Source organism: Dipodomys spectabilis, unplaced genomic scaffold, assembly GCF_019054845.1.
Source record: "Dipodomys spectabilis isolate Male_0828 unplaced genomic scaffold, ASM1905484v1 ptg000092l, whole genome shotgun sequence".
NCBI classification, from domain to species: domain Eukaryota; kingdom Metazoa; phylum Chordata; class Mammalia; order Rodentia; family Heteromyidae; genus Dipodomys; species Dipodomys spectabilis.
This window is the reverse complement of record NW_024870769.1, coordinates 10,695,658-10,717,878: the sequence shown is the minus strand read 5'-3', so window position 1 is coordinate 10,717,878 and position 22,221 is coordinate 10,695,658. Positions and strand designations below refer to the sequence as shown.

General features: G+C 39.9%; 1 protein-coding gene across 3 annotated transcripts in view; it reads left to right on the top strand.

Annotated features, from left to right (window-relative positions):
• Window positions 1-22,221, top strand: part of Cobl (cordon-bleu WH2 repeat protein) — a 210,925-nt gene that overhangs the window by 108,398 nt on the left and 80,306 nt on the right. For all 3 annotated transcript variants that reach the window (XM_042684982.1, XM_042684981.1, XM_042684979.1), the window contains one exon: window positions 7,717-7,890. In XM_042684982.1, the coding sequence (XP_042540916.1) occupies window positions 7,717-7,890 (174 nt within the window). The remainder of the gene's footprint in view (window positions 1-7,716; window positions 7,891-22,221) is intronic.

Sequence of the window (22,221 nt, the reverse complement as noted above, 5' to 3'; positions counted from 1 at the left end):
AGGACAAGAGGCCACACAGTATAGAGAGGAGCCATTTTTGGAGGAAGGTACCTTCCCTCAGGTCTTACGTTTCTGGCAAACCCTGACATGGGAGTATGACTTGTTTCAGGGACTTAGGACAGCAGTCCTGAAGTAGTGCTTGAGGTTTCTGAATAAAATGGGAATCATGTCCATATGTAGAAACATCATGGTCAAATCCCTATGTACATCTAATATATGCAAATAAAGTGGGGAAAATTGGAATTATAAATTGAGTACTTACAAAAATAAGTTCCTTTGAGATAAAAGTGAGTTATATGTGTGTTTGCTTGTATATACATAGAGCACGAATTAAGGTGTGGGACTTCGTTTGACCAATAGGAGCCATATTCTTCAATGTGGTGTGTGTGTTTGCGCATCAGGCCCCTGGCTTGCTCTTGCTATCATGTTCACACATGTCTGTGCATAACCGTGACCTTATTTCTGAAGGGTTCATTGAATAGATTTTGGACAAGAAGCATCAGAAAATTAAGACCATAGTGAAAGAACATAGTTCCATTTGGCAGGATTTGCAAGCCAGAAGGTCTATGGAATGGGGGAAAGCCAGAGAGCATTTATATTGGCCAGGCAAAACAAAACAACCATGTGTGGACAGAATCTGGACTTTGGAACCAACAGTGTAGAGAGAGGATGGAGGGAGACTAAGCTTCAGTGGACACTACAGAGAGTTCCAAAACTAGCAAGAAGGATCCATTAGGAGGCATCCAATAATTGGCTTACAGGCTAATAGTTGCCCATTAAACTCCAACCAGGAGAGAATTTGTTTTTAATGCAGCCAAGACAGAGAAAGAAAAAGAAAATGAGAAAGAAAAGAAAATGAGAACTCTCCTTTCCTTTGCTTCTCACCCACCCTAGCTGCCCTTCAGTGCCAGCAGGACCTTCATCTGACCTCGGAGATAGCAGGGTTTGGTAGTGGCCATGGGTTACTGATAGGCAGCTTGCTATGCCTGCCCTGTGTCCTCCAGGGAAGGTCTGGTGTGCTCAGGAGAAGCCTAATCCACTCATTTTCTAGAAACCTGGATCTCAGATGGTTTGCAGCTATCCAAGGCTGTTGGAGGGGAGCCAGAATACAGAACCTTCAGCCGATTCTACTGTGTAAAGACTAGGAGGAATGTGCATTCTGTTGGTAGATTGAGGAGCCCTCTGCAGGATCCCATGCAGCTAAGATGGAAGCAGGAACCTCTCCTTGGCTGGCAAACCTATGAACAGATATACCAGCTTTCCCATTCCTTATGGAAGGCAACAATGGTATTTGATATCTTTTGTAGTTATCTTCTTTTCCTCCTATCTGCTCTGCTCTTTACTTCCTCACAAGGAACTGGAAAGACTTAGCTGAATTATCCTTTTTTCCCTTATTAGCCACCTGTGACACATTCCTACAGAGGAAAGTCTATCGTTCTTTACCAGAACCTTCTGACAAGTTTTCTGTGCTTTCTCAGAACTCTGGGCTTTTGCCACTTTCTGTGCTCTGACACTCAAAACCCACTGCTTTCACATCTCTCTGTTCCCTGTTTAGCTTTCTAACAAAAATAATGTCTTGGTGGGAGAAGGCTGGGTGCATGTCAGTAAAATCATAGAATCTGAGCCCTCTTGTTCAGGCCAGGGGACAGGAAAAAGCTAGGCAAATGATACAATTACCATGGGGACCTAGGGAAAACTGCTAGGCACTTTGAAGGTGACTGTCACGGATGACCACCTTAACATGCATGCTTGATACCCCTCCCTGCAGCCCTGGGGTCCTTCAACTCAGGGCCTAAGCACTAATCCCTGCTTTTGAGCTACACCTCCGCTTTTGGCTTTTGGTGGTTAGTTGAAGATAAGAGTCTCATGGACTTTGTTGCCCTCACTGGCTTTGAACCATGATCCTCAGATCTCAGCCACCCAAGTAGCTAGAATTATAGGTGTGAGCCACCAGTGCCCTACTCTGCACCATTTCTTAAGGGGTATATCAGGGAAACCTCAAGGTGGAGCCAGGAGTGAGATTACTGGAATATTAATTAAAGAAACCAAGTTTATGAATGAATTACTTAACACCCATTAAAGTTGTTTATGATTTCCCCTGGAGAAACATCCTCCTGTGATTTCTGATAATCTTCTCTATCCGAAGTTTGGGGTGAAATTAACAGGTACTGAATGTAGCTGGCATTTTGCAGTTGAGACCCATGCAGGTGTAATCATGTGGCTAGAGTCCAAAATGAATGCAGGGGGCTGATGCTCTAACACACTATCCCAAAAGAGAATGAAAAACTACCTTCCTTCAATCTGAGAGATGAGGTGTGTGATGGTTGGAGGCAAAGATTGAGCGGTGATTTTAAATCTTGGCTTTGAAGATTTGGTGACTAATAAATGGCAACACAGGAAAAGATAACTAACATCTTAAGTAACTAGGGAAGTGCAACTCAAAGCCACAGGGACCCACCACTTCAGACCCACTTAAGATAGCCATAATACTTTGTTATTTTGTTTTGTTGGGAGTACTGAGATTTATACTTAGGACCATATGCTTGTCAGACACATGCTTGAGTCACATCCCCAGCCCTTTTTTGGGTAGTCTCATGTTTTAGAGTAGATGTGGACCTCAGTCTTTGCATAAACACTCAGTTTATGCATAGACCTAAGTCTATGCATAAATACATGCATTATGCATAGCTGTGATGCCAGGTGTGGTACATTCCACCACACAGAGCTTATTGGGTGAGATGAGACCTCACGAATTGCCTGGGCTGGCCTCAAACTTGAGTCAGTCTTATATTTCTCTCAGGAGAAATATCTCTCTAGGGTTACAGGCATGTGTTGCTGCATTTGGCTTCCATAATGCTTAACAAAATATAAATGTTTGTGAGGATAAAGGAGAAACTGGAACCTTCATGCATCACGAGTAGGGATATAAAATGATTCAGTTACTGTGAAAAGCACTTTACTACATTCTTAATAAGTTAAGCAAAGTATTATCATGTGATTCCCCAATTCTACTCCTAGATATTTACAGAGAAGATCTGAAAACAAATTTTCAAACAAAAACACACAATGCTTGATAGGAAATGTACTCATTACCTTGCTCATGTAACTGTAACCTCTCTGTACAGTATTTTTACAATTAAAAAAACCGTTAAAAATAAATTAAAAAACAAAAACCAAAAAAAACCCACACAAATGTTATAGCAGCTGTATTCATAATTGGTCCTTGTCCCGATGAGCAGTGTAGTATGCCAGGGTTATGAGAAAACTGCAACTCCCTGATAGAGTAATTTTCAAACAAAAGAAACAAACTGTGTGTGTGTGTGTGTGTGTGTGTGTGTGTGTGTGTGTGTGTGTGTGTGTATGTGTATGCATTCAACTCAGAAGTAGAACTCTCAACTGTTGAGCAAGTTGATGGTCCCATTTTGAGATGACAATCGGCTCCTAAAATTGCTACTTTCATCTTATTCCTCCCTCCCCGGAGATATGTGTAAGATAGAATCAGATTGTTGGCATCTTAGGCTGAATGCAGTAAGCAAATTCACTGGCTTGTGCTGATTACAGTAAAGGGATAGGGTGCTATGTTTGCTCTTACAGTAGAATCTGATTGGATTCTCCTGTCTCCTGATAGCTGCTTCCTTCCTGGGGGGAAGTTTATACCCCACAAACACTTTGCAAAGTCCCATGAAGCCTGAGGTAGGAGGCTGACTTTGCTTTGCTACTCTTCTCTGTTACCCATTGCTTTTCTTCAAAATTTATCTGTCTGTATTTATAACTCCTGAGGAAGTCAGGTAAGATTGTGATGACTGAACTCTGTAGACTTTGGTACCAGTCTTTGGAGGAAGACAACTTCTCTACATAAAATGGACTCAATTAAAAAAAAAAAATGATGACCTGTTTGAACCAAAAAGGAAACGAAATCCCTCTTGGAGGCAGGCAGTGCTCTATCACTCATGGCACTTTGTCTCTCTGTAGCAGGAGCCAACCAAGGAAGTTAGAATAAGAGGAGGGCCCCAAGTTCTCCTGATTCCAGACCACATGGAACAGATGATTGGTTATTGAATGTTGAAAAGACTCAGTATTTTAAAGGCTACCCAATACCTCATGATGTTTTCCTCCAACATTACTTTGGAGTGTTTTCTAAATCCTTTTTATATTTCAATTTCTCTGTAAGTAGTTGTACAGAGTTGCCATTTAACAAAGCCATTTATGAATACAACATAGACATTCTTCACCATCTTGCAAATTCTGTGAAGGGGAAAGAAAGGAAGTCAGGAGATAAATCACAAGTATTCTTGACTGCCTGTGTATTGAAGGGTGACTTGAACACTGTTGAGTAAAGATTTAAGGAGAGGATTTGGTGACCAAGGTCTACCAGATCCTGAAAATTGGCCTTCATAGGGATGTGAAAGCCAAAGAAGTGTTTGTTAATTGTGTGGAGTGGAGCGGAGATGCTAACAGATTTATTTAGTCAGAATTCATTTTACCTGCCAGGCGCTGGTGGCTCACACCTGTAATCCTAGCTACTCAAGAGGCTGAGATCTGAGGATCGAGGTTCAAAGCCAGCCCGGGCAGGAGAGACTGTGAGATTCCTATCTCCAATAAACCACCAGAAAACCGGAAGTGGCGCTGTAGCTCAAGTGGTAGAGCGCTCGCCTTGAGCTGAAGAGCTGAGGGACACCACCCAGGCCCAGAGTTTAAGCCCCACGGCCGACCAAAAAAAAAAAAAGAATTCATTTTACCAAAATCAGTGGGAGAAATTCTGGGAGTTCTAGGGTGGAGTTCATCTGGGATTCCTGGCTTTTCCAGTTAAAGTTCATCTCACAGTGGCTCTGTTGAAGTTACTGTTCAACCGAAATGCTTGGTAGAGAAGAACACTACACGTATTAGACTACATGTAATAGGATAGAAATGTACTGGGTGCTTTCTCTTATTCTTACTGCAAGCACTTCAAATTAAATGAAAGTTTCCCCATTTCTACTATAAAGTCCATTTTTAATCCTTACCTTTGGAATTGATAATCTAAGGTACCAGAATGCTAATGAAGGAAGAAGGATTACAAAATGACAACTTGAAATCAATATAAATAAGCATCTTATAAAAAGCCTTTATGGAAGTATACACAGAACTTCACACTCAGAGGGCATTTAAAGAGAAGAAGTAAGTTCACAGCCAGTCCTGTGGTGGGATCATGGAGACACGTAGTATTGTGGTGAGGACTGAGGATAAGAGGAACTAGAAGTACGTGACTAGGCTGTATGGAGAGAAGAGAAGCAATTAGATGTAAATTGTGCAATGCATTGCCCTGAGCAGGGATTCTTGGGTAGTGACACGGTGTAGGAGTATTCCCCCAGAATGTCACAGTAATAGCCAGCCTCCCTATCATGAATGTGCGGTATGTAGGATCTCAGTATCTGCTTCTGGTTGCATGCTGAGGGACTGTGGACAAGGAAATGTAGCTGTTGCACTCCCCCTGAATTTGGGGATATTTGAAAAAACCAGCCATCCAGCAAGATTCCTTCACAGTTCTGTGGATGAGCGAGCTTCTCTGGTCTGCTTCATGCACTTTATTTAGTCATCTGGATCCTGCTAATCATTTAGTCTTGCCTGTCTCTTTGAGTCTTCCTGGTTGCTATGGAGGTGGATGTAGGGTAGAGGAAAATCCATGTAATGGAGTTGATTTTACACGGATGTGTTTGCTTAGAATGGCTGCAGAACTCAAATCTAGGGAATGACTTACATTTTTCCAGAAGCTTCCACAGGCATTACAGAGTTTTCTTGGTGTTGGATTATTTTCCATACCATCCCTCACCTGTTTCCTGTGAAAATTGTGTATGTGATGATGATGATGTCATTGGTGGGCTTTGATGTGAACTGGCACAAAGTCTAACTTGCAGTTCAATAAAATGAACACCAAGAATCTAGAATATATGTTGTCGGTGGGAGGTGAGGTCGTGGAGAGAACAAGGGTGGGTGAAGACAGTCATAATATTCTATGCATATACACACGTAATGAAACTAGGTCAATTGAGGGGATGAATGAGTTGGGAAAGATGGATAATGATGAAAGGGGTACCATTGACGAAGATTAATTGTACTCACAAACTGTCATGTTGAAATGAAACCCCTCTGTACAACTACTTTAAAGGTAAAAATAAAAACTTTGAGTCTCAAAAATTTTTTTTCAGGAAACTGAATCGTACATAGCATTTATGTCTTAGAATAAAGGGTTTGTGCTTCAGCCACAAATAATACAAGTAATGGGTTGTGGTTATTACTTACTGTGATTAAAAAACCCATTTATTTATTTATTATTAGTTGTTGACAAGATTTTTCTCTGTAGACCAAATTGGCTTGGAATTCACTATGTAATCATCCTGCCTCAGCCCATAGAGGGCTGGGATTATAGGTATGCACCTTCACACCCAACTATATATTTAATTTAAATATGGAGAACCCGTTTAACACCTGAATTCTTATGCCCAAGTTTATTATGTAAAACATTAAAGCAGATTCACTCAGAGGCTCAACACCAGCCATTCATTCTGACTAGTGTGAGCTCATATGCCACCAGGCTGCAAGAACTGTTGAGACTGAAGGAAAGACAAGAGCTACTTACTGTCTGCATGGAGTTCACATTTTAACGGGGCTTGGAGTTAAGGGAGATATGAGTAAGCAATTACAAAATAGTCATCATAGCTAACACACATGGATTGCTTATCTTGTCCCAGGAACTCGTTGATGCTTTTTACATAAAGTTACCTATTTAATTCATGATGGCTTTGTGATATAGGACCTAGTATTAAAGGAAATTGATTACCTGTAGCAAGAGAAATTAAAAACTTGCTAAAAGTCATTTATAGCTTATGAGTAGTTAAGCCAGAAGTCAAGCCCAGGCTCTGTCTCCAGGGTCTGTGGCTTCACTCTTTTCTGCAGTGACTCTGGAATAGTCCTGATTACTTGGGTTATGGAAGAAAATTGGTCAGTATAGCAAGAAAGAGTTTACTGTTGGCTATGGCTGCCATTTTGTTTTTGTTTGAAATTTTAGAATGCTAGCTTTCTAGTCCTCTTTCTACATGGATCCTTTTATTTTTCCGGTGAAGTAGACCCTAAGGAGATGCTTCAACCCATGATAGAGATTGACCTTGAGAGCATTGGGTTAGTGTGCTGGTTGGAATTAATTTCTGCTCTTTAGCATCTATCTCTCTGGCATCAATGACCAAAAGCAACTTCAGAGTATATTGCTTAGCCTATGCCATCCCTTAAAAAATAACTTGGGGAAGTTAGAAACTTAGAATATTAGGAGAAAGTCAAAACTGGCATTATGTGAGGTACTTTTGTGGATGGCAGAGGCTATGGTGTTTATGCACCATTAAAATACATTTTTTCATCCACTCTCTTCTTTATTCAGTGTCTGAGAGCTCACTCTGATGACAGGCTAAAAATTTTAGGAGGCTAATTTATACCTGCTGGTGGGATGGAAATATTAAATCACTCTAGTTGCTAAGTGTTCTTAGAGGTTTAAAAAGTCTACTGTTATTTCCAAATGAAGAAAATAAACCTTACAGCAGTCATTTGTCATGCAGTGGTGTAACTTTTCTTGCAAAATGAAAATGGGGATTTTAAGCATGAGTGGGTGGATCTGTTGCTTTGTGTTAAGATGTGGTGCAGAGGAGCTATCTTGTTGATAAAATTTTGTGTTTCTCTCTTTCCAAATAGGGCTGCCTAACAACGCCTAATTCTCCATCCATGCATTCACGGTCCCTTACACTGGGTCCATCTCTTTCACTGGGTAACATCTCCGGGATGTCTGCAAAATCAGACATGAAGAAGCGCCGAGCCCCTCCTCCTCCCGGGTCAGTGTCATCATTTCAAGACAAGACATCCGAAAAGGTAGGAAATAGGGGCTTTTCTGACCTAAGTGGCTTCTCCCTGACCTTGTCAGTGCTCCTATGGCTGCTCCCTGAAGACACTGTCATTCTTCACCCCTGTGATATTAGCAAGCAGAGTGTTCAGAGTGAACATTTCTATTTGATTTAGAAATAAAGGCGTGATACCATTGTGCCTCAATCACTGAAGGCAGAGAACTATTTTGGGGCCTAACATTCTTAAAAAGCTGTGCTTATTGACTAACACTGAAATTCTGGGGGACATCACTGATGATTGTTTAATGAGAAATGGACAATATAAAGGCACCTAAGAAATCTGAAACTTGTAAATGATAGAGATCACCTGAAATGCAGCATAGATGCCCAGAATAATTCAGGTTCAAAGGAAAGCAGAAAATATTTTTGCATATTAAGTTGCTTTCAGTGTGACATGAAATTTACTTTGTGTACTTAATAGTATACTATATATATATATATATATATATATACATATATATATATATATATATATATATTTATGTACCAGGCACCAGTGGCTAATGCTTATAGTCCTAATTACTCACTTCACTCTCTTCACTCCTGCCTGCTACCTCATTTTCTGGACCCGTTCTGCATGATAATATTCAAAGAAACCACAACCTAGCACAACCCTTGTTGTTCTAGTCTTTAGGTTCCAACTCTTTCTTGCCTATTCATAAAACTACTTTTTCTCAAATTGTGTTAGTAACTAAGTCAGATCTCTCAAATTGGAGGCTTGGAAACTTGGTCTTGGTTAGTAGTTCAGCAGTAGATCTCCATGGCAGGGTCCTGGAATCTTGCTTAACATTCTTATTGATCAGTCAGTCTGTCTACCTGTGTTTCTGTCTGTGTGTCTATAGGTCAGTCTATCTGCCATGGAAGCCAGTCCTCTAGTCACCTATATTCCTCCAGGGCTGTCCTAACCTTACCTGCTTCTCATCTACATTTCTTTTATTCATGTCTGTAGATAATTATCTCAAAAGCTTATGTTTTGGTTTTTCTGTCTCAAAATATGTTCAGATATCATTCATTTACTTTGCATTCTCTAGGATCATAGCTGTGATTTTTATCAAAGGAAATTTAGACACAAGCTATGTATCATTTTGCCTTACTCTGGCATGATTAGATAGTACAAATGGTATGTGAAGCCTTTTCCTGGGATTATTCACAGTGTGCCTCTTTAATATGCCTGGTTTAGATTCTAAGCGTCTTTTTTCCCCCTAACTCAGAGGATATATCAACAGCATTAGCTGTTTTCTATGTGTAATTGATATGTAACCCTTGGGAAATCATCTTGTTTTTGGTTGTGATAGATGTTTTATTTAGTGGTGAAAAGTATGAATTCCAGGGTCCGTATTATGTAAGATTTTTTTCCTGTGAGAAATTCATTTTCTTTACAAAATTTTTTTTGTGTGCTAGTACTGGGCCTGGGCACTGTCCCTTATTTAGCTTTTTCGCTTCGCACTAGCACACTACCACTTGAGCCATAGCTCTACCTCTGGCTTTTTGGTAGCTAATTGGAGATAAGACTCACAGATTTTCCTGCCTGGCCTGGCTTTGAACCTTGATCCTCAGATCTGAACCTACTGAGTAGCTAGGATTACAGGCATGAGCCATTGATTTTCAGCTAGAAATACATCATCTTCATGTGCTACAGTAGAGACCCTAGACTGAACCAGCATTTAAAATTTTCTTTCAGCAAAAGATGATGTACTTTTCTGTCTTTAATGTGATTATCCATAGTGCATAAAGCCAGGATGAGTGAGAAATTATATGAAAAGTAGAGAATTGGAAATTCCAAGTGAAAAGTAAATAGTATTTTCTATCCAGTAGAATGAATAGCTTCCTCTTACTAAAATCTAGTTTCTTTGGCCCAGATGGTGGGGAAATGGCCCTGTAGGAACCATCCCTTTTTTAAGCATATGAGTGGCATGTGGAATAGATTTAAACATTTTCTATGAACATGCTTTTTACAAAGATATTTTGTTGTTTACTAAGAAAAGAACACAAAAATATTTTGTCGTTGTTGGGAAAAACATCAGTTCCTGCTTTGTGAACTTCCTTTTATATTAAGATAGGAAGTTTATTTCAGAATCTCATTTGCGTACAGCTGACCCTAACACCAATGTCTTGAATAAGTATGAAAGCCTTATTTCCAAAGATAGGACCAATGTATACAAAAATGAGAGTGCTTAGTTTTCTATGTGTGTGTGTATGTGTGTGTGTGTGTGTGCGCACACACGCACACACTTATGTGTGTATGTATATGTGTGCTGGTACTGGGGCTTGAACTCACAGCCTTGTGCTCATGCTTGGCTTTCTTGTTCAAAGCTGATACTCTACCACTTAAGCCACACCTCCACCTCTACCTCAGTTTTGGCAGATTAATTGGAGATAAAAATCTCTAGGATTTGTCGGTCTAGGCAGATGTATACTAATTCCCATTCTCTTACTTTTTGTACATTTTCCCTCTCATACCAGCTTTAAGCACTATGAGTAATCATATTAAAGGCAGAAAAGTACATCATCTTTCAATGGAAAAAAATACTGGTTCAGTTCAGAGTCCATGGGCTAACACATTAAGAAAATGTATATGTATGTGTCCCATTTGTAAAATGTTTCCACATAAATTTCTTGATATAACTGAGCAAATTTGCTAATTATAATGTTTGTTCTTTCATTGAACTGAGAACATTTGAGCTAAGCTACATGTTTGAAACCCATGCCTGGGGTCAGTACTGTGCAGGTTCTTTGCGCCCAGGGCCAGAGCCCACCCCTCCCTACTTGCAGAAGCAGACCAGATAGAATAAATCAGGGATTGGGGAATGGAATGCTTTCCTAAGAATAAAAACCCCAAGAAGGACAAGAGGGTCTTCATCAAGGTGGGTCTCTTGTATATCTAGAAATTAAATTCTCCCTAAAGCAGGAATCGACTTTATATAGCACACACTAACTTGGTGCCCTGATTTCTTCCTCAGATGTAACTTTCTCTGGCTCCTTGAGTAACACTGCTTTATGTTCTGAACTGCCATGGCAGGCTCTTTCCTTTTTATTTTGGAGTAGAATGTCAAGAACAGTGTGAGAGTTTTATGTTTGTAACACATTGTCTCCCAGAGGGTGGAGGGTCAGATCAGGCCCTTCCCATCCTCATGGGCTCCCTGGATCCAGCATCACCCCAGTGTTCACCCTGCCACCCTTCAGGCGGAGGGGAGGGTTTCCTTACTGCCTCTTGCCAGGCAGACCTTTTGCCTTCTTCTCTGTGTTTATGTTATTCTGGGCTCCTATTATGTTTCTGACTTTGGAAAATTCATAAGTCTGACTCAAGCAAAAGACAGGCCAAGCCTTCTCTCCCTGCAGCAATGTCCCTAGCCCACCCCCTGGTTCTTGTATCCAAAGCAATATCCAGAAAACAGCCCCATGGCCAAACTAACTCTCTTTTCCCTGTTGTGTCTTTCAGTTAGCAGAGGGCAAAGCTTCTCCATCTGTTCCCTGATGCTTAGGTTTCCTGCATGATAATAACAGAAGCATTTCCTAAGGCCCAAGCCCTCTTCTGAATTTTAACTGTAGACACTAGCCTAATGACCTTAAGAACTTGGGCATGAGCCCTTTCAACAGTCCCATCCCCCAGGTTTGGCATACTGAATGATTTCAAGAAATGGTAACTTGCTAGGTGCTGATGGCTCATGATGGTAACCTTAGTTACTCAGGAGGCTGAGACCTGAGGGATCACAATTTGAAGTCAGCCTGAGCAGAACAGTCTCTAAGAACGTATATCCAAAATAGCCAGCAAAATTCTGGACTGGAGGCATGACTCAAAGTAATAGAACACCAGCCACGAGCAAGCAAGCTGAGTGAGCAGAAGGCTATGAGTTCAAGTCCCATTACTGGAAGGAAAAAAAAAAACTCTGAATATATTGTATAGTTGGGATTTTCTAGCTTAGCACTTGAGCAGTAACTTACTCATATTGCTAGCTTGTCTCAGATTTCCCCTTAGCAGAGATCTGTGGTAGATGAATTTGCACTGGGACCACCAGTGACAATATTCACACAGATCTGTGGCTCATGTGCTGGTCCAGAGCTTGAGCACTCGGCCCTTAATTGCCATTCACTTGGCTGACTCCATGAACTTGGACTATGACTTGTTCCTCGCTGTGCTCATCCTCAAGCTCAGTGCTTGACATACAGTGATCCTCCATAAACATTTTATGAACAGATGGATATGAGCTCAACATAAGACAACTAAGGAGATTCATCAGAGACTGATGCCATTCTCTGTAGTCCTAAAGAATGGATGATCGTTTTTTTTTGGAGACTGACTACTGGTGACATACAGGGAGAGGGTGGTTCTGTGTTAGGCTGTAACTTGCAGGTAGGCTTAGCTGATGGAGGGGAATGGACCAGGCACAGTTTCATGAATAGGACACATGCTCAATGAGTGCCATTCAGTCTGAATGGATATTCTAGCTGCCTCAGGATCTAGTGGTCTCTGTATGAGACATTCTTAATTCCCCTTGCTGTGGACTCTGGAAGAGAGTAGCCCCATCTCTAGGTCCTGCCAAGGATTTTCAATACTCTCCAGTCCAAGGCTGATTCTGGAGTTCCTTAAGTGCCTAGTGTAGGTATTTGGGTGCCCAGGTAACTAGCCACAATGAAGCAGACAGCTTAGAAGTTTTGGTAGCATTGACTGTCAAGTGAAAGTGGTATAGGGGCTGTGGATAGGCCTAATAGATGTGCATTGATCAGGATTTTTTCCAGTTCTCAGCCTTCCAAGTAGCTAGGAAGGGTATCAGATGTGGGCTACCAGTGCCCAGCTCTCATTTCTTTATAAATGACTTCCTAATGGTTTTCCTTTTCAGTGGTCCATTCTGCTTTTCCTGGAAGTAAGTTCATAAGTAATACATCTGGCAGAACAATATAAAATCCATCTGGGCACTAGTGGCCTATACATGTATCCTAGTTACCCCAGGAGGCTGAGACCCAAAAGATAAAGGTTTGAAGCCAGCCTGAGCAAAAAACTTGACAATACTCCATCTCCAGTTAACCAGCAAAAATGCTGCACTCAATGATAGAGCATCAGCCATAAGCAGTAAAGCCAAGCAAGAGTATGAAGTCCTAAGTTTAAGCCCCCAGTGCTGGCATAAAAGAAAAAAGGATAAAATCTGTTTACCTCCACTCACAACTTTTTGACAAAAAGTAAATAAATAAAAAGCTAAGCATGCGAGATGAGAAACAAAAGATCTTAGGCTGTTCTGCAGCCCACTGTTCTCTTTACAGTACTGTTAAATAAATGATGCCAACTTATCTGGTTGGTAGTTCCAAGGATATATAAATCCAAGAAGTCTAAATTCCATTCTAAGCTCTTATCAGAAGGCATGAAGTACCATTGCCATTATTTTATGAATAGCCAAAAGTATTGTGAATCTCACAATTCAACTGAAATGTGGTTTTCAGCTTACATGTGGTTGTCTGTTTCTGAGATGCTTCTTTTATGTACTGGCTCTACCTAATTTCCAAACAGTCTGTATCTTCTCACATAGTATGTTATAAGACTTGCCCAGTCTTGGCAGAAATGAAGAATAAAACAAGTAGGATTCTTTTGGGACTAGCCAAACTGCTTTTGTTTTCACATTTTTTCAAGCTTTTATTAGATGTTCATTTTTATTCTTTTATTTTTCATTTTTGTAAATTTTTTATTGAAAAGGTGATATACAGAGGAATTAAAATTACATAAGTCAGGTGTTGAGTACATTTCTTTTTGAACAGTGTCACTCCTTCCCTCATTTTATTTTCTGGTTTTTCCCTTTTTGTAACTGTTTTTTATTTCTATACCTTTTTTCTTGATTCCACATTTTTACAAAGAACAAAACGTATTATTTAAACTTTAAATGCCCCAGATACAAATATATCTGCCAACTAAATATATTTATTGCATATATGTGTGTACATAAATACTATACATAATTCAATATATACTCATACACTCCTATACTATAATATAATATATGTATGTGTATATATATGTACATTTATACTATATATAATTCAATATGTACTACATTATAGTATACTATCTTTACTATAGTATACTATAATGTAGATAGAATATATAGTTTATTCTAATATATACTATATATATGCTATATAGTTAACTATAGTATATATGTAACTGTAGATAATGTATACTATGTAGTTAGTAGTCCACTGTGTGTATATATATATAGTATAGTTATAGTATAGATAGTACAATTAATGTAGTACATATTATATGTACTGTGTACACTCGTATATACTGTAGTATACTATACCATATTCAAATTTTACTCATCTATAAGTATACTATATATACTATATACTAAATATACTATAACTATATTGTATATATAATTGTATATAATAGGTAACAAGTTAACACAAAGCTAGGCAACAAACAGCTCAGTAGAGGGTCTGTTTAGATTCTAAAATGTAAAAACATAACAACATTTATGACAATGCAGAATATTGGGAGGGCTAAGGAAGGTACCTCTGGTATTGAGGGGGCTTCTTTCTGCCCTAGAAATAGTAAAGGTAATGGGCAAAGGTTTATGTTCAGAGACTTGGAGGAAGAGGGGCTCACTTCCAAAGCAAACATTCCTGAGAACCCTTGGAGTCTGTGTCCCTCCCAGTTCATAGCCTGGGAAAACAGTCAGGCTTCAGGGGAAGTTCATGGGTGGACCCAGAGGCTGGAACTGAGTGTGCTGAAGGAAATGACAGCTATTTTAGTTGCTGAACATCTACCTTTTGTTTATGAATGGTTTCCTCTCTGACACTTGTGGTTAAAGAAGCAAGTGTTGGTTTGAAGGAGATTAGATTCTTATCTATTTTTAGCTGTCCTTAGAGTATAGTGTCTTAGAGAGGATACCTTTGATAAAAATCAAAATGAAAATGGAGCTCACCTCTTCCTTGGCAGAAAACATTTTTGTAGCATAGAGGCAAAGGGAAGTTGAGTTTTGTGTTACAGAGACACATTGTGGAAAGAGCCATAGTCAGTGTTCTTTGTCTTGTTCTTTCTCATTTTGTCCACTGTCCTTTTACCTATCAATCATGCCAATTCTCTGTATGTTTCTCATTATAAGAGGAAATGTGTGAGATTGTGATTTCATTATTTCTCTCACCTCTGTGTCTTGCTTCTATATTTATTTACTAATTCATTAAGTGGCTTAACAGACATTTATTGCCATATTCTAGAGGCTAATAATGACCCCATTTCTAAGTAATATCACATTCTGGGATACTGAGGGTAAGCGATTCAATGAGTGTCTTACTTCTTTATGTCTATGCATTTTCATGGTTTTATCCTGACCTGATAGGTCAACAATAGGAAATGTTGGTGTAAGGATATGAATAACGGAGTTTTTTTAACTCCCATTTCCTTCATGGGGAGCAGGAAATGTTTCTCTCTCTTCTCCATTTCTACCTATTTTAATTGTGTTTTACTAAAATAAAGCCTGAAATGCTTTTCATGAGTGGATCTCAAGGACCTGTGTGATTTTGTGTAGAGGCTTAGAAGCTAAAGGAATACCTCATTTATCCACCTGTGACAGAGCCTGAGCCAAGAGTTGAATCTCACAAGATAACTAGTTCCCTATCAGCTTCTGTGGCGACATAATCCTTTCCACCATAGCAGATTTGTTCCTTCCCTTCCCTTGCAGACTCAAAAGTCAGAAATTAGGTTCCTTTTCTGATGCTGATGGCTCATGCTTGTAATCTTCACTACTCAAGAGACTGAGATCTGAGGATTTCGATTTAAAGCTAGACCAGGCAGGAAAGTCCCTGAGACTATTATCTCCACTAACCTACCAGAAAAGCCCTAAGTAGAGCTGTGGCTCAATTAGTAGAGTGTTATCTTTGAGCAGAAGAAACTCGGACAGCACCCAGGCTCTGAGTTCAAGCCCCACAACTGGTACCACAAAAAGAAAAAGAAAACAAAAAAATTAGTTCCACAGCGTGATTACTGCAAAGCTAATTTTTAGCTTATTTTATAGAGTGTATACCAGTTAATTCCAGAGTCTCTTGGTGACCAGTACTGATAAAAAGATCAAAAGATTCACTGCTGTCCTAACTCAGAGTTAAAAGAGTTACTGGATATCTTCTGATCCTAATTATCTTCTGGTCTTAATCATAGTAGGCTGTCAACTAAACTTCCTACCAACTCAATTTTCCATGTCACCTCCTAACTTAAACATAGAAATAAATTTTTGGTTCCTTTTTCCCAAAACAACCAGCAGTCTACTCTTAGCTATAGATAGTAGCTTCTACACCCCCATTTAAGCTTAAATAGCACCACAGTTGTTTAGAGAGGGGGAAATGAAACAGGATAGATAGGCAAAGAAATAGAGAATATTATATTGCTTTTTAAAATAGTTCAGCAGTTAAAACCAGAAAGTAAACTGGAAAAGCAAATAAGCCCTCCTTCAGTATACCTCCCTTTTAATGTTACAAGATTAGGAGATACAGGACAATCTAACTGATTTTACCTTTTCTTAATTCTGTCTTCTCATTTGAAATGGTTAAAAATCTGGAAATTCTAAGGACAATGAAGAAAGGGGTGATACTGATCAAGATGCATGATACTCATAAACTGACATGTTTAATGGGAATTCTTATGTACAACTAGCTAAAGATAATAACAGTAAAATAAAAAAATCTGGAGGTTCTTCATGAATGGGCAGAGACAGGAAGAAAGATTTTACATATATATATATATATATTATATACAGACACACACATACATATACACATACATGATAAAATGAAGTCCTGAATATTATTTGTGTTTTGGATGGGCCTTACCCATCTTACCCACCAAAAACTATTATCTAAAGATTAGGAATAGCCAGATGAAATAAATTTTGGTGTAACAAATTGTCAGTGAACCTAAGAAGGCTCCTGGATGTCTGAAACATTTTTAATGGGTTGATTTATTTGACATTGTAATGACTTTCATCTTTAGATCATTTTCCTTTCCTCTACACATACTTTCTTTTTTTCTTTAGAAGTTACTTCATAAATCTTGACAACATTCCTTTGCCCCCTTTCATAAACTCAAGTGGAGTTATAAAAGACTCAGTTGTTTTATTTTTATTTTCTACTAAATACTGTCCTATTTAGTATATTTACTTTCTTCTATATATTAAGGCTGCTAATTTAGAATCTAGCAAGAAATATGAAAGAATGTAGCATGTCTTTGCTGAGAGTGCTCCCATTAAGAGGTGACATCTTCTGTTGAAGACAGAGAGGATTTTTTCCTATCAAAGAAGGGAGCACAAACAAATGCAGCAGTAGTACTCACTCCACAGTAGACCCTGTGGAAAATAAACTATACAAAATTGTGGGTGGGGTTGAGAGGGAAATATCAGGAGGGAAGGCGTGACATTGTCCAAAAAGAAATAAACTTTTTTTTTCTGCTCCTGAGGCTTGCACTGTAGGCCTGGGCACTGTCCCTAAGCCCTTTTTTTAAATTTTTTGCAGTCTACCACTTGAACCAAAACACTATTTCCAGCTTTTTCTTTCTTTTTTTTTTTTTTGTTGTGAAAATACCATACAGAGGAGTTACAATTACATGGGCAAGATAACGAGTACATTTCTTATCAAGCATTGTTGCCTCCTCTTTGTTTCCCCTTCCCATCCCTTCCCATACTCCCCCAACCTCCCCCCACCTAATCCCCCCCCACCAAAGTTGTAAAGTTCGTACATCTCCTTGTTGCAATGGGTCCACCTGTATCCCTATTTAAAGGATTCCAGCTTTTTCTGAATAGTTTATTGGAGATATGACTCACATGGACTTTCCTGCCCAGGCTCCCTTTGAACATGATCCTTTGATCTCAGCCTCCTGAGTAGCTAGGATTATTGGCATAAGCTTCCAGTGCCCACCTAAGAAATATACTCTTTACCTGACTTATGTAGCTGTAATCCCTCTGTACATCACCCTTATAGTAAAAATTTTAAAGGGACTATTGTGAGACAGTAGGCAAGGAATCCAAGCATTGACTTGTCTTCTGCATCCTGATAGACCCCTTTCTCATATCTGGTGGGAACCACATGGTGGCCTTTGCTGACTGTCTGCAAGTTAACATGAATCTCTCAAAGATTCTCTTTAGCAAGAAAAAAGATTAGAGATGGACAGCGAATAGTTTCAAATGAACCCTGTTATGAAAGTACATTTCTAAAAAGGTCCAGAGATATACCTTAAGGGTAAAGGTCCTGGGTTCAATCCTTAGCACCACAAAATTATAATAATAAATGTTTTATAAACAAAGAATTGTTACTGGGGAGGAATTAGATTAAAATTAAATGATTTTCTTAATGGGAACTTTATAAACACTTGAAATATTCATAAAGCCTTTACTTTTCATTACATAGTTTGAATAGTTGACAGAATAATAAAGACTGATACAATGTATCTTATAAAGATCCTAATTTATTCACTTTTTCCAGTCTTAGTCTTAGTTTGCACTTGACTCACCTTCTTGTGTTATTCGCTTAAGAATATTATTGGAATTGTTTAAATAGGGATATAGGTGGACCCATTGCAACAATGAGATGTACAAGGTGTTATGTCGAAAAATGAACTCTACAACTTTGCTGGGGGTGGGGGGAGGATGGGAAGGGGAAACAAAGGAGGAGGCAACAATGCTTGATAAGAAATGTACTCATTACTCATGTAATTGTAACCCCTCTGTACAGTATTTTCACCAAAAAACTTATTAATAAAAAAGAATATTGTTGGAATTCATACCAAAAGTTAACAAAACTTGTACTGAAGCACACATGTCCCCTAGCTCCTACCCACGGGGTGTGGAGGGACTGTCCCCTGTATGGGCAGGAACCAGTGCTTGCCTCCTAAGTTATGTCATGCACAAAGCCTAGATGGGTGCCAGCGAGACCTTACCATTTCATAAAAAGGGTAAGATGGCAACGTCTCCCACAGCTCAAGGAAGATGGTGAGTTAATTTTTACTTGTAGGAGATTTTAAACTTTCATTTTGGTAGGTACACATGTACAGAGCATAATGCTTGTGGGGATTGCCTAGGGAATGTGAGAAGCTGTTGTTAGGTGCTCTGTTAGGTCCAAAATAGATGTGAACCAGGGCAACAGAGGCTAATGAGAAACTTGTTCAGACAAACCTAAAGTTGTTCTAAAGGTATTTTAATGCTTGTTGCTCTACATGAGTGTACCACTCACTAGTGCAAGGTCTTCTCAGAATGGACTGCATGGCAGAAGGGGTTACTTGGAAGTCAGATGACACCAAAGATGCAAAGGAATGTGGTCTTGCACATGACCTCGAAGGATAGGAAGGGGAAACAAAGGAGGAGGTTACAATGCCTGAAAAGAAATGTACTCATTATCTTGCCCATGTAATTGTAACCCCTCTGTACAGTTTTTTCACAATAAAAAAAGAAGAAAAAGAAAAAGAAAGCATTTTTCCAACCCTATACACCTGAACTTTCTCTGTCAGAGAGCACTTAATGACTATGGACACAACTCCCCACATGAAAATCACTTATCAGGACCTGGTCCTGCTGGTCCCAGTGCCTGCTGAATGAATTGTTTCATTTTGATAAGGATCCCATTGAGTCTCCACATCTCTCTTGAGATCTTTCTAATGTTCTCTATCCTTCCCCTTGATGATGTAGATAGAAGTTAATTGCTTAATCAGGTCAGAGCAAACAGTTCAGTGTCATTTTCTCTTTTATCCTTTTGTTTCTTAATTTCTGCTTATTTTTTATTATATCTCTTCTTCTCCTTTATATATTAATCTACTTTTTTGTTCATCTGCAGTTACAGCTGAAAGCCTTTGTTTTTTAAATTTCCTTTTCTAAAGGAACAATTAAACCTGAAGAATATATACAGGAACATGCTTCACCTTATCCTCCTGGGAAGCAGATGTGAAGAAAGTAATATGAATGAACCAATGTCTCAGCAACATCTCTGCCTGGTATTGTCATTCCTATTGCAGATGCTTGGCCTGTCCCATGTCCTGACTGGCCCTGCTAAGTGCTCAAACACACAGGTGGATATAGGTCCTCTTGGTGGTGCTGAGATCCCCATCCAGAAAGATATCCACACCAGTTAGCACTGCAGCCAGGTGTGCAGATATCCTGGATGATGGAACAGGCAGTCATTATTTTTTGTGAGGTGTGAAAATGATCTGGGTCCTGAAGGATGCATGAGAGAAGGGGAAACACAGGATGATGCAGCTATGAGGGTCTTTGTATACATGGAGGTTCATGTGCATGAGGTCAGCACTGTTGGGACCACACTGAGAGGCAGGCACTCTGCTGTACTTGCTGTTTGGGTGGTTCTTTCTTGTACTTGTAAAGCAAAAGTGACAGCACATAAAGTCAATCTCCTTCCCAGTGCCAGCAATCATAGCATATACCTTGTGACCCTACCTCACTGGCACTTCTGAGTACCACCAATGTCACCCCAGCATTGATGTTAATAAGCCACATGGTCCCTACCCTCTGGTTTGCTTGTGGGAAAACACCCAGTTCCTCAAAGCAGCTTTCCATGATTCTCTTACAGTTTGTCACCCATACCAGCATTCCATCCCCAACACCATAAGGACACGTCACTACCACAGTTTATATATTTACTTACATACTTTCATGCTAGGACCTAGGTCTTGAACTCAAGGCCTGGGTGCTGTCCCTGAGCTTCATTGGCTCAAGGTTAGCACTCATCATTTGAGCCACATTGCCACTGACTGAGTAGTTTATTGGAGATAAGAACCTCACAGATTTTCCTACCTGGGCTGGCTTCAATCTGCAGTCCTCAGATCTCAGTTTCCTGAGTAGCTAGGATTATAGGCATGAGCTACCAGTGCCTGGCCACATTTTATTTTTAGTAAAAATGTGTCCCTAATGTCCAGTTGCTTATCTCTTACCTATCTCAATGAGATGTGAACTCCGTGGAGAGAAAGCATCTTTTGTCCTTCTGAGTCTTCTCCTTCATGGAGAACAGTGCCTGGCACATAAAATTTTTAATAAATACATGACGTACTGGTGGAAACCAAGTAGGGAAGAATAACCTGAGCAGGAGATACTCAGGGCCATTTGAGAGCAGGCATGTAATTCATGGCAATAATTGACCCAATTAGAAGTGAGCAACAGGGCAGAGCCAACAGCAAAGGTGAGGAGTCTGGTGTCCGAAGAATGTCTGACCGGTGTGTAAATCTGGATGCATCTTTAGGCTATGGATAAAAGTTGTGTTTTTTTAGGACAGTGGACAGGTGTGCCTCTGTCTGTACACAGATAGTAAGAGGTGAAGAGTGAAGTGTAAAGGAGAGAAGAAGCAATGGTTGTGGCATTGTACTGGGAAGAACAGGCTCAAGAAAGCAGGAACAACCCCCCTTGGATGAGAACCTGGGGAGAATAGTGATGTTGCACAGGCAGCTGTCCGAGGATGGAAAAGGGAAGTCAAAGGCAGTGAGGCTGGATGACAGAGGCCAGGGAAGTTCAAGGGGAAGCTGTGCTCAGTAAACTTCATGCTCAGTAAACTTCATGGGGACAGGGAGGGATTTTCTGCATGGGAACGTGATATTCACATTTGTCTGGTATCTCCATGGGAGGAGAGGGTGTCTACTGGTGAAAAGGATCAGGAACTCTGCACAGGAGTTCCTGGGGAGCTCCCCAAGACCAGTTCCAAGCCTCCCAAGCCTGTGGAGAATCGACTTTCCTTCAGAGAACAGGATCTGTATCTGGGAAACTGGCTCCTACTCCTGGATCTGTGCTTTCTCTAGCCTATGGGACAAGATCATATAGCAGGAAAAGTGGAGTCACTGAGGATCCTAGAGGAATTTTAAATTTTCAACTTAGAGAGGGAAAAAAACATTCAGAAGGAATAAAAACAAGGAATAATGATTTCTGAGCGTCCGCTGTAGAAAATCATTGGCCAGCAGCCACTAAAAGCTAACTACACACATCCCAGAACCAAACACCTCCCATGTATCATATTCCCATCCTAGTGAAGGTGTGTACCCCCCACTGATTCTATGAACCTTGCACACTTCATCTCCAAACCTGAATAGGTGTGTTCACAGCAGCATTGTTCATGGTAGCAGTCATCTTGCGCCTACCACATGCCCTTCCACAATGAGTGAGAATAGGAGTGATTTATTCGTGTAATATGTTGTCGTGCAACAAATGGAATGAACTGTTTGCAGCTTTATGCAGAAACATTAAGTACAACCCCAGCTGGGCACCAGTGGCTCATGTCTTTAATCCTGCGACTCAGGAGATCTGAGGATCACGGTTCAAAGGCAGCCTGGGTAGTCCCT